Genomic DNA, 12,410 nt, shown 5'->3' with positions numbered 1-12,410 from the left:
GTAAACCAGTGGATGGGAGACCTTTCTCTGTCTCCCTCTCTCTGTCTATAACTCTCTCTCAAATAAATAATGATAATAATAATAAAAAATCTTTATTTTAAATGCTTGCCCCTCTCTCTTATTTGAAAGGAAAAATTTCAGGAAAAGGTGGGGGTGAGGAGGGAGAGATCTTCCATCTGCTGGTTCACTCCCCAAATGGCTGCAAATGGCCAGACCAAAGCCAGGAGCCAGGGGCTTCATCCAGGTCTCCCATGTGGGTGCAGAGGCCCAAGCACTTGGGCCATCCTCTGCTGCTTTCCAAGGCACATCAGCAGGGAGCTGGATTGGAAGTGGGGCACCCAAGACTCAAATGTGTCCATGTGGGATGCCAGCTCCATCTCTCTCTTTTTAAGATTTACTTGAGAGAGACAGAGAGCAAGTTCTCATCCACTGGTTCATTCCCCAAATGTCCATAATGGCTGGGGCTGGAACAGCAACTCAGTCCAGATCTAACCCTTGTAGGTGGCCGGAACCCAATCACTTGAGCCATCACTGCTGTCTCCAAGGTTTACAATGGTCAGGAGCTGCAGCCAGGAGTCAAGTCCAGATACTCTGTCATGGGACCCAGGCATCCTAAGTGCTAGCCTAAATGGCTGCTCACTACCTTTCTTCTGTTGATCACTACTTTTAGAGGTGACATTCCTCAAACAGCCAACGTGCACTGAGGAATTTTTTTTTTTTTTTTTTTTGGGTGGAGTGGGAAGGAGTATACGATGGTGACACTAAACCTGAGACCAAGAAGTTAAGCCTGATAAAATACAGGGCTAAGTAAGGAGCTGGTGCTGTGGCAAAGCAGGTTAAAGCCTTGGCCTGCAGCACTGGCATCCCATATGGGTGCCGGTTTGAGTCTAGGCTGCTCCACTTCTGATCCAGCTCCCTGCTAATGCAGCTGGGAAAGCAGTGGAGGATGGTGCAAGTCCTTGGGCCCCTGCAGCCACGTGGGAGACCTGGAAGAAGCTCCTGGCTCCTGGCTGTGCACTGGCTCATCTCTGGCCATTGTAGCCATTTGGGGAGTGAACCAATAGATGGAAGACATGTCTCTCCCCTTTTCTGTAACTTTCAAATAAATAAATCTTTTAAAAAAATAGAGCTAATTAGAAAAATGCTTTAATATTTTGCTTTCATCTTGATTAAGCTGTTTAAGAAATATGAGGATATTTGGTTCTACATAAAATTGTTCACTATGAATTTGTATGTTCAAATATACACGTTTGGATAGCTGGATCTCATTTAGCCTAGAATTCAGCAATTCAGTGTGATCCGTTCTGATTTCTAATTCAGTTCAAGTTAGCTTCAGGTCCTGAGTGAGGTTAGATCTTTAAACAAAACAAAATCTACTTCCTTTTTCATTGTCTTCATTTTTATTGGGGGGAGGGGGAAGGATTCTCCCATCCACTGATTGACTTCCCAAATGCCTGCAATATCAGGAGCTAGAAACTCATTCTAGGTCTCGTATGTGGGTCGCAGGAAACCAAGCACTTTGCTCCATCACCTGCTGCCTCCTAGAGTGTGCGTCTGCAGGAAGCCAGAGGCAGGAGCAGAGCCGGGCACAGCCCCAGGCACTTTGCCACGGGATGCCGTCCTAACTGCTACCCCGCACGCCTGCGCCAAGTCTACTTCTAAGTAGATGAAGACCCCAACAGCAAAGCTTCCACGCACACTGTCGTCAGCACTCCTGCTCTTAAACTCTCGGCCCCATCTGCTCTTGCTCCCGGGAAGGCCTGGGCTGTCCAGGAGGGGCTCTGCCAGCACCCTCCTGAGCAGTCTGTTTCCTTCCCTGACCTCTGACCCTGACAGGTGGGGGCAGAGAGGGGGAGAGCAAAGCAACAAACAAGCTAGGCATAAAGAGTGCGTTCCAAAGTTCTGGGCCATCAGACAATGACAGCAGAGCTTCTGTGGCCAAGCCTAGAGCTGGCAGCAGACAGCAGATGAAAGGCATTTGTAAAACGACTTTGTTCTTGTGTCCCGTGGAACGCTGGCCCAATTCACTTTTTTATTAAAAGCAAAAGAGAGCATGACTTAGGTCTCACCTCGTCCCAGGGTCTTAGCCTGTGAACTGGGAAATGCGACTGCAGCGTGGATGCCAGGGGAACAGGGGCCGGCCTCGGCAGGGCACTTCCCAGAGTCCTTGCCCAGAGGCTCACTGGCTACACTGGCTCTGGACGTGGACACACCCCCTTTGTCCCCAGGTCACCAACACACAGAGGGCTTTTCCCAGCTTGTCCTCCCTCTCTCCTGGAAGGAGGAAGGTAGAAAAACAGCAGTGCAATGCTTTTCACTTTCACAGCCAATGCGAGCTAAACAGCAGGTATTTCTATTTAGAGAGAGCAGAGTGAATCTGGACGGAAATTATAATCAGTTACCTTCCCAGCATGGTGTCCGGATGAGCAGTGAAAATTTGTGGATTCACAACAAAGCGAGTGCCATCTACAAGAAGCGTCACTTTCTCTGGCGCTTGGGAATGGGAGTTACTACCAAAGCCCACACTACTGTTTCCAAATCTCTCTGGAGCAATAAAGGGTTCATGGTTCCGCTTGCTCCCAGCTTGGCAGCAGGAGCCTTTGGCGTCTTCGGGAAGCGGCATTATGTGAGAGAGCTGCACATGTGCTGGCTGAGAGGCGTGGTCAAGTGAAAGCTCTAAAAGATCACACAAACAAACCAAAGTAACTCAAGAGCCAAAGCCCTGCCTGCTTTAACACAACAACTACGCAAACAAAAAACCAAACTTTCAGGTGTTGCCTGGAGCAAATGACAAACACACTGGAAGCACTCTGGGTCTCCCGGAGGTCTGTCTCCGTGCACAGCCACGCACAGCTGTGGGCCGGGGTGCAGGGCCGGGGGGACGGAGGCAGGGATGGCCACATTTAAAATGACTGAAACACTTGCAAGTAAACGATGTCCACGTTTCACCAACGGAGAACACTGCGCAGAAGACGCAGCAGTGCCTGGCCCTGCTCCTGACTCCCGCAGCGCCAGTGCGCCCAGGCCAAGCCCTCACATCACTGCACGCACTACTCGTGTTTGCTGAAGGAACCTGCTTCTGCTGGGTGCCCCAACTCTGCATTTTCACAGCCTTCAAGACTGTTTTAAATGTTGTTTCCCAGACCAGATCACGAGAATCACTCTCCCTAGAAATCCACAGACAGTGCCTTGTCACGATGACCATGCGGGTCTTACTCTGGGCAGAGAAGTGCCAGCGCATTGGGACTTAACGCGTGGGAGGGACTTCAATTCGTGTCCGAGTTGTCATCAAAAGGTTGTTTTCTTTAAGCAACTGATTTAGCTTTCCTAACCCTGGTCTAACACCTACAAAACGAGGGTTCTCTCCACGTCCCTCCCAGAGTTCTTCTTATTATTGGCTGAAATACAGTGCGCAAGAGCACTTAAAAATGTACAACACTGCATGCCACACTTGGGCTTCCAAGTCAGTGTCTCCAATCTGGGTGTGCACAGAAGACAGCCAGGAGCGTTCACAGGAGGACAGCCAGCGGCCAGAGGATGTTTTTAGGGAGGCAGGCTCCTAATGCATCTTATTATAATATAAAAAAAACTTTAATGAAAATTTCATATAGAAGCACAGAGTACAAGACATGTGTCCCATCTCACGTAGATTTACACTTTAGTTAACATTTTCCTGGATTTGGGGCAAACTTTTTTTTTTGACAGGTAGAGTTAACAGAGAAAGGTCTTCCTTTGCCATTGGTTCACCCCTACCAAATGGCTGCCACGGCCGGCGTGCTGCACTGATCCAAGCCAGGAGCCAGGTGCTTCCTCCTGGTCTCCCATGGGGTGCAGGGCCCAAGGACTTGGGCCATCCTCCACTGCACTCCCTGGCCACAGCAGAGAGCTGGCCTGGAAGAGGGGCAACCGGGATAGAATCTGGCGCCCCAACCGGGACTAGAACCCGGGGTGCTGGCACCGCAGGTGGAGGATTAGCCTAGTGAGCTGTGGCACCGGCTCTTTTTTAAAAAGAAATAAAATGTTACAGATACACCTGCACGGCTCGCCGCCCCTTAGCGTTTTAAATCTGCGCACAGTCATTCATGAACCTGATTACTGTCCAAGGCACCTCCTGGCAGTTACTCTGATGTCCGGAAATAAACTGTCAGCTGGAGGACACTCATTTTTTCCTGTTTGTTTGTAGATAAAAGCAAACCAAAATCGAGACTGAAAGCCTCCAGCTTCACATTCTACGGCTTCTGACAAGTTTTCCACAAGGCCCTGTGTTTGCACAGCAGGAGCAGGAGCTAAGCTTCCACACAACCCACAGGCAACATCTGGTCACCCTTCACAGGTCCGCACGCCTTCCTCGCTGAGACACCAAACAGGTGCCTGCATTACTCAGCCAGTTCCTCGGAACGCCTGCTCTCCTCCCAGCAAAAAAGCAACTGTACTCGTGGGTTCCTGAACCCTGCTTCAGTGGGCGAGCAGGAAAACAAACTCACTGCTCCCTGCCAGTTATGTAGCACAGCCTGGCCAGATTCAAATGCCAGTCTTGCCTACTCACAGTGGGAACCAAGCAAGTTACCTAAGCTTTCTAAGGCTTGGTTTCCTCACCTGTGAAATGAGGATCCCAGTCGTGAGGACTACCTAGAGCAGGGATCAACACACTCTGTAAAGGCCAGAAAGAAAATCCTGCAGGTTCTGCAGGTCAGTCTTTGCCATAGTAGCCGGGGAGCAATGTGTAAGCAAATGTACATGACAGCGCTGTTTCAGTACAGCTTAATTATCTTATTAAAAGTGAAAAAGTACTTAGAAATCAGGAGTTTTCACATCAAGCCACCAGCCTTGTGAGATAGGAAATTTATTAATGTCCTTATTTTCTAGAGTTAAGATTTTTAAATATCTCATCCATGGTTATAGCTGATGTGTAGCAAAGCTGGAATCTGAATCTGTCAGAATTCTGGCTCCAAATGTGTGGCTGTTTGTCTTACACCGTTAGCACTAAGTTAGATTTTCTGTGATAGACAGCTTTTGTGACATATAAACTAAACCAATTCATGGGTTACGAGACCAAGATGAACGTTCTATTCTTGCCTTCTGGGTGGAGGACATGCTCACATATCAGAAAACCCCCAGACTAAGGCAGAGCTGAACACCGTACCTTCATTTCTGGGACCTAAGGGATAAGGAAGACTGTGAAGAGTGGGTGAGGCCAGGCTATTTGTTTCTTTCTCTTGGGCAGCCGCTGAGGTGTCATCCGCTAGGCAGCTAGCCTCCTGCCGCAATAACCTGTCGCTGTCCCCGCTGCGGTGAACGTTCATCCTTGGACTCTGAATCCGGAACTGTGTGCTCGGACAGACAGAAACCCTGGAAGACAGGAAGATGCATGATCTCCAGCTCGCCAAACGGGTTTCCGAGGACTTCTCTGGACGAAGGCAGCTGGACAACTGACAGCTCTCACTGCTGTTCTCAGGAGCAATGGGCTATCTTGCACACTTTTTTGTTGTTCTATTAAGAGGAACCTGGCTGATTTAAATAGTCTTTGTCAAATCACTAAGAATGTTAATAGACTGGGTACCAGGGAATAATTTTAAGTTTTGTACATAAATAAATGTAGAATCCACCACTTTTGGCCACATACACAATCAACTCTACATTTTACTTTATTTTACTTATTTATTTATATGAAAATCAAGAGTTACACAGAGAAGGAGAGGCAGAGAGAGAGAGACAGAGAGAGAGAGATCTTCCATCTGCTGGTTCACTCCCCAGTTGGTCACAATGGCTGGAGACATGCTGATCTGAAGGTAGCAGCCAGGAGCTTCTTCTAGGTCTCGCACATGGGTGCAGCCATCTTCTACTGCTTTCCCAGGCCATAGCAGAGAGCTGGATCAGAAGTGGAGCAGCGGGACTTGAACAGGTGCCCATATGGGATGCTGACACTATAGGCAGTCGCCTTACCCACTATGCCACAGCGCAGGTCCCAACTCTACGTTTTAAATGGCGGTGTGATCATTTGGTTTTGTTTACACCACAGAGACACACACGGGTTGGGAGAGTCCAATTGTTCAAGTAAACAAAACTGACTGTGGCCAGTGCTGTGGCGTAGTAGGTTAAGCCTGGGCTGGCATCCCATACAGGCTCCGTTTTGAGTCCCTGCTGCTCCACTTCCGATCCAGATCTCTGCTATGGCCTGGGAAAGCAGTGGAAGTGGGAGACCCAGAGGAAGCTCCTGGCTCCTGGCTTCGGATCAGCACAGCTCCAGCCGTTGCGGCCATCTGGGGAGTAAACCAGCAGATGAAAGACCTCTCTCTCTCTGCCTCTCCTCTCTCTGTGTAACTCTTTCACATAAATAAATAAATCTTTAAAAAAAAAAAAAAGAAAACAGTAACGCCAACCTGAGCTAAACAAAACACAACCTAGTGCTGGCAGTGTTCAAGTTCTTTAAGAAAGTCTGGCTGACTGCTTGATTTGAAGGCGGAGAGAGGGAGAGATCTTCCATCTAACCACCATGCCACGTCTGCCCCCGAGGTTCTCCTTTTTATCTTCCCTTTTCTCGCTCTCATTTTCCATACCCTGTGCTCAACCCCAAACCTTACTTACTTCACAATCACACTGGTTGGAAGGCCATGACACCTCTTCCCAAGCAGCACACAGTTCCCATGAGCAACACTCACTGAGTCACTGCCACACACAGCTTCCTGCTGGTTATCACATCCTGCAACCCTTGCAACTATTCAAAACATGCCCGAGCTCACCCTTGCACTACTTTCCACCTGGCATTCTGGTGGAAGACTATTTTAAATCACCAGTGATTTGTACCGTATGGCCTGCACACTTCACAATACTGTGTAGGAGGGAAGAAGCTCCCAGGACAGGAACAGGTTTTCGTGCTCTCAATGTCCTGACCTATCAAGCATGTGGCAGGTGTCAATAAACATCTGTAATATGAACCAAAGTCTGAGTCCCTTCATACCCCAGAGGAAAATATTCTGAGCACAGGGCTGGGCGTGGCGGCACAACAGGGTAAGCCACCACTCAGGACATCCACGTTCCTTATCAGAGTGCTGGTCCGAGTCCCAGCTCCTCCGCTCACGTGTACCTTGGCAGACGGCAGATGATGGCTCAACTACTTGTGTCCCCTACCCACGTGAGAGACCCAGATGGCGTTCTGGTCTCCTGGCCTAATTGCAGGTATTAGGGGAGAGGACAGAAGCTCGTGCTCTTGCTCTCCCCGCCCCCGCTCTGTCAATATGCCTTTCAAATAAATAAGCCCTTAAAAAAAAGGTTTTGAACATAAAGTTGACTGCTCAGCTTCACCCATGTTTTAACTTGGATGAAATATAAAAATGACTACTTTGAACAGATGCATCAGTGCATGTACCCAAAAATAAATCATTTTAAAGAGATGTTTACAGTTGATAGAGTATTTTCCGACAATGGCTCTTACAGCATAAAGCAAACTGAAGAAATAAAGTGAATGTTATGGATAGAAAACCCGACATGTGGCTATAGCTTCTTCAGGATCACCCTTCTTCAAGGGAACACATTTATATTACAAAAAATGCAGCCGCTTCCTTAGCACTTGGTAAAGTGAAACAGAACCACCAGTCCCTTCAAGTGAGACTCAGAGTGTAGAAATCCAGACAGGGGCCGGTGCTGTGGCTCACTAAGCTAATCCTCCGCCTGCGGCGCCGGCACACCGGGTTCTAGTCCCGGTTGCTCCTCTTCCAGGCCAGCTCTCTGCTGTGGCCCGGGAAGGCAGTGGAGGATGGCCCAAGTGCTTGGGCCCTGCACCCCATGGGAGACCAGGAGAAGCACCTGGCTCCTGCCTTCGGATCAGCGCGATGCGCCAGCTGCAGTGCGCTGGCCACAGTGGCCATTGCGGGGTGAACCAACGGAAAAAAGGAAGACTTTTCTCTGTCTCTCTCACTGTCCACTCTGCCTGTCAAAAAATAAAAATAAAGAAAGAAAAAAAGAAGAAAAAAAATCCAGACAGGATAAAGACGGCCGTGGAACAGGAAAGAACACCATCAACATGAAAGGGGTCTGCTTCTTTCCAGTTGGTTCCACCCTGCCTCTGCTGCTGCTGTCCACAGCTGCTCGGGAAGGAAGTCACACTGCTCTCCGCTGTTCTCCAAGATGGCCAGGGCCAACCGAGGGAGCCTGAGCAGGCCTGTCTCTCGCGAACTCGCACAGAGGAGACTGTAAATTATTTACTCAACCCTTCCAACGTAGGGAAACCAGCTTTGCTACAGTGGAGTACAGTGAAAACATCTCCTTCCTTGTGTGCAGTACCAGGGCTCGGAGCTGTGTTTAATTTGTATACAGTGGATCGATAAAAAGATGTACTTGGAACTTAGCAGGGGAGAGATCTCTGAGAAGTGAAAAGGTGATTTTCTGAGCACTTAACAGACATCTGCATTTGATTAATTTTTATTAGAGGAACATATGCTCTTCTAAGAAAATGCAAACTTTACAGGTAGGGCAAAAAAGGGTGCTTTGATTATGGTCTCCAATCCTAGCCACTCTTCCAACTGTACTGTCAAACTCTGATAGGATCCAGTTTGCCAGGTGTTTCCTCGTTTTAAGAAACTCTCTCAGGATTAACGTTCAATGACACAGACTAGCATTCTGCCTAATCTCTGCTCAACTATAATTCCTCTACAACCCCCAATAGAACAAAGATCTCCTGACCTACGAAGCCTAAGAAATAAACCAACTGACACCAAATTCTTCAACCTACACAGAGCAGCCAGTTTCAACAAGACAGCAAGGGGCTACTCCTCTTCCAGGATGGATGTTTCATTCAACTTTAATGTTTTCCTGGCCCACCAGGTCTGTAACCACCTCTAAATGAATCTTGGTCCTCAGAGCAGATCCGATGGGAGAAAAGCAGCAGCAGCAATGCACTATTTTAATACGATATTGCTACAATTTGGGTCACCATCACTCTGAGAGTCACAGCAACATATAATTACAAGAACCAAAGATCCACCACATCCTTGGCACACCTCAACAGTAACTTAAGAGGCTGCTTCAGGAAACACCAGAAATTTTAAAATATAGTCATAGGGTCAGGCGTCGTGTGCAACAGGTTAAGCTGCTGTCTGGGATGCCCGCACCCACTATCAGAGCCTGATTCAAGTCCCAGCTACTCCATGCTTTTGATCAAGCTTCCTGCTAACGTCAAGCTTCCTGCTAACATGCCTGGGAGGCAGTGATTATGGTCCAAGTGCTTGGGGTTCCTGCTGCCCATGTGGGAGCCCTGGGTGGGATTCCTGGCTCCTGGTTTCCTCCTGGCCCAGCCCCAGCTGCCGTGAGCTTTTAGGCAGTCAACCAGCAGATGGATGATGTGTCATTCTGCCTTTCAAATAATTATAGATAAATAGGAGGCCAGCGTTGTGGCACAGAAGGGCAAACAGCAGCCTGTGATGCTCATATGGGTGCCGGTTCAAGTCCGAGCTGCTCCACTTCTGATCCAGCTCCCTGTTAACGGTCTGGGAAAGCAGCAGAAGATGGCCCAAGTGTTTGGGCCCATGCACCCACGTGGGAGACCCAGAGGAAACTCCTGGCTCCTGGCTTTGGTCTGGCCCTGCCCTGGCCAAACTGGTGGATGAAAAACCTCTATGTCTCTCCCTTTCTCTCTCTGTAACTCTTTCAAATAAGTAAAAATAAATCTAAGAAAAAAATTAAAAATGAATCTTTATCTATAAAATAGAACTTAGATAGTATAGCTGTAGAGCAAAGAACACCTACAAGCCAGTTAAACTTCTTCCGCACATTATGTAAAAGCACTGTGTATACTCTAAAGAGCTGCACAAGTATGTATTTATGTTTTCTTTTTAAAGATTTATTTATTTATTTGAAAGGCAGAATTAGAGAGAGAGGCAGAGAGAGAGAGGTATTTTCCATCTGCTAGTTCACTCTCCAAATGACAACAGCCAGGGCTGGCCCAGGCTGAAACTAGGGGCTTCTGGGTCTCCCACGTGGGTAGCAGTGGCCCAAGCATTTGGTCATCTTACTGCTTTTCCAGGCACATAAGCAGGGAGCCTTATCAGAAGAGGAGCAGCTGGGACTTGAACTGGTACCCACATGGGATGCCAGCACTGCAGCCGGCAGCTTAACCTGTTGTGCCCCAAAACTGGCGCCTAAATCTTGGATTTTTCTAATCTGGAACAATCAGCTATTTGGTGTCATAATCTCTCCATCTTGTAAAATCTACATAAAATCCTTGATAGAAATATCTCCACACATTCCCTGCACCTAAAGTCACACTGGTTTCTGGCAGGGGCACAAACACCTTGAATACGAATCCAAAACAAGCTCTAGATGATAAACCTATGCATTTTTCTTATTTGTAATTTCCCTCAATTATTTCTGAAGAAAACAAGATACTTACAGGATCACAATCTACTAAGTTCAATATCCTGCCATTTTACTCAGATTTCTAAAAACTAGTTGGAATGAGGGTGGAAGCAATCAAACTTAACAAGGTGCTACTCAAAGGCACAATGCAGTCGGACTAATAGGATGAGGGCATGACCTTTTGAAAAGGCAGTATTCTTTTTTATACTTAGGATCATGTCTATGTAAGAGCTGGATTCCGGGGGGAGGGCTGGCACTGTGGCATGGCAGGTAAAGCTGCCACCTGCAATACCTAAATGGGCACTGGTTTAAGTTCCAGTTGCTTTTTTTTTTTTTAATTTATTTTTATTTATTTGAAAGAGTTACAGAGAGAGACAGAGATCTTCCATCTGCTGGTTCACTACACAAATGGCCAAAACAGCTGGAGCTGAGCCAATCCGAAATCAGGAGCCAGGAGCTTCTTCCCAGTCTCCCACACAGGTGCAGGGACCCAAGGACTTGAGCCATACTTCTACTGCTTTCCCAGGCCATCAGTAGGCAGCTAGATTATAAGAACAGCCAGGACTCGAACCAGTGCCCATATGGGATGCCGGCGCTGCAGTCTGGGGCTTTAACCCATTGTGCCACAGCACCGGCCCCCTACTCCACTTCTGATCCAGCTCCCCACTAATGCGCCTGGGAAATCGGCGGAAGATGGCCCAACTACTTGAGCCCCTGCACCCATGTAGGAGACCCGGAAAAAGTTCCTGGCTTCTGCCTGGTCTAGCCCTGGCCACTGCAGCCATTTTGGGAGTGAACCAGAGGATGGAAGATCTCTCTTTCTCTGTAACTCTTTCAAATAAATAAATAAATCTTAAAAAAAAAAAAAAAAAAAAGGGAGCTGGATTTGGGATACAAGTGTCCCAAATGACAGCTTAACCTGCAGTACCTAACACTGACCCCAAATTACTTCTAAAAATGTTAAGAGCACTCCAGTATCAAGCCCTTAGAAAGCTCTATCCTTTGCCGGAGCCGCGGCTCAATAGGGTAATCCTCCGCCTTGCGGCACCAGCACACCGGGTTCTAGTCCCGGTCGGGGCACTGATCCTGTCCCGGTTGCCCCTCTTTCAGGTCAGCTCTCTGCTGTGGCCAGGGAGTGCAGTGGAGGATGGCCCAAGTGCTTGGGCCCTGCACCCCATGGGAGACCAGGAGAAGCACCTGGCTTCTGCCATCGGATCAGCGCGGTGCGCCGGCCACAGCGCGCCAGTCGCGGCAGCCATTGGAGGGTGAACCAACGGCAAAAGGAAGACTTTTTTCTCTATCTCTCTCTCACTGTCCACTCTGCCTGTCAAAAAAAAAAAAAAAAAAAATATATATATATATATATGAAAGAAAGCTCTATCCTTAACATTTCTAAATATCCGCACTTCCTACAATATGGTCCCACGCCCAAAATAACTTAGTTGTTTAAATCAGTGAAGAAATTGAGTCTTGTTAAGAAGTTATTTCCACTGAGACTCCCCTCGCACCTCCCTGCTGTTCCCCTCAAAGAACTGGCAGACTGGTGCAATGGGGATGCTTCTTAAAAGCTTTCTGGCTGCTTTGCTCCAAAGCTATACTTTTCATGATGGCTCCACCTTCCATCCTGTCTGTCTCTGTCTCCACTGCCTCATTTTTTTTTTTTTTTAAGAGTTATTTATTTGAAAGGCAAAATTACAGAAGTAGAGAGTGAGAGTGACAGAGAATCTTCCATCTGCTGGTTCAACTCCCCAGATGGCTGCAGTGGCCTGAGCTGTGCTGTTCTGGACTCAAACTGGTGCCCATACAGGATGCTGGCCCGGCAGGCGGCAACTTTACCCGCTAAGCCACAGCACTGGCCCCTCCAAAGCCTCACTTCCGAGAGGTTGACCAACCATTAACCACTCAAGAATCACAGAAGGATTAAGCAAGGCAATTCACTTCCAGTGCTTAGAACAATGCCTGGCACACAGAAGACACTCAGTACCTGTTGATTCCCATTACTCCTACCCCACAGACAGCCATCTGAATCTGCAGAGAGCTGTTACAAACCCAGCCTTATT

At 48.0% G+C, this 12,410-nt stretch overlaps 1 protein-coding gene across 1 annotated transcript in view; it reads right to left on the bottom strand.

Annotated features, from left to right (window-relative positions):
• The window catches only part of KCTD20 (potassium channel tetramerization domain containing 20), a 36,422-nt gene that overhangs the window by 11,407 nt on the left and 12,605 nt on the right, over window positions 1-12,410 (bottom strand). Inside the window, exons 2-3 of the mRNA XM_062186023.1 lie at window positions 5,144-5,349; window positions 2,403-2,676 (exon numbers count right to left, since the gene is read on the bottom strand). Of these exons, the coding sequence (XP_062042007.1) occupies window positions 2,403-2,676; window positions 5,144-5,303 (434 nt within the window). The 5' untranslated portion in view covers window positions 5,304-5,349. The remainder of the gene's footprint in view (window positions 1-2,402; window positions 2,677-5,143; window positions 5,350-12,410) is intronic.

This window comes from Lepus europaeus, chromosome 3 (assembly GCF_033115175.1).
Source record: "Lepus europaeus isolate LE1 chromosome 3, mLepTim1.pri, whole genome shotgun sequence".
Lineage (NCBI taxonomy): Eukaryota > Metazoa > Chordata > Mammalia > Lagomorpha > Leporidae > Lepus > Lepus europaeus.
This window is presented reverse-complemented; position numbering and strand designations above follow the sequence as displayed.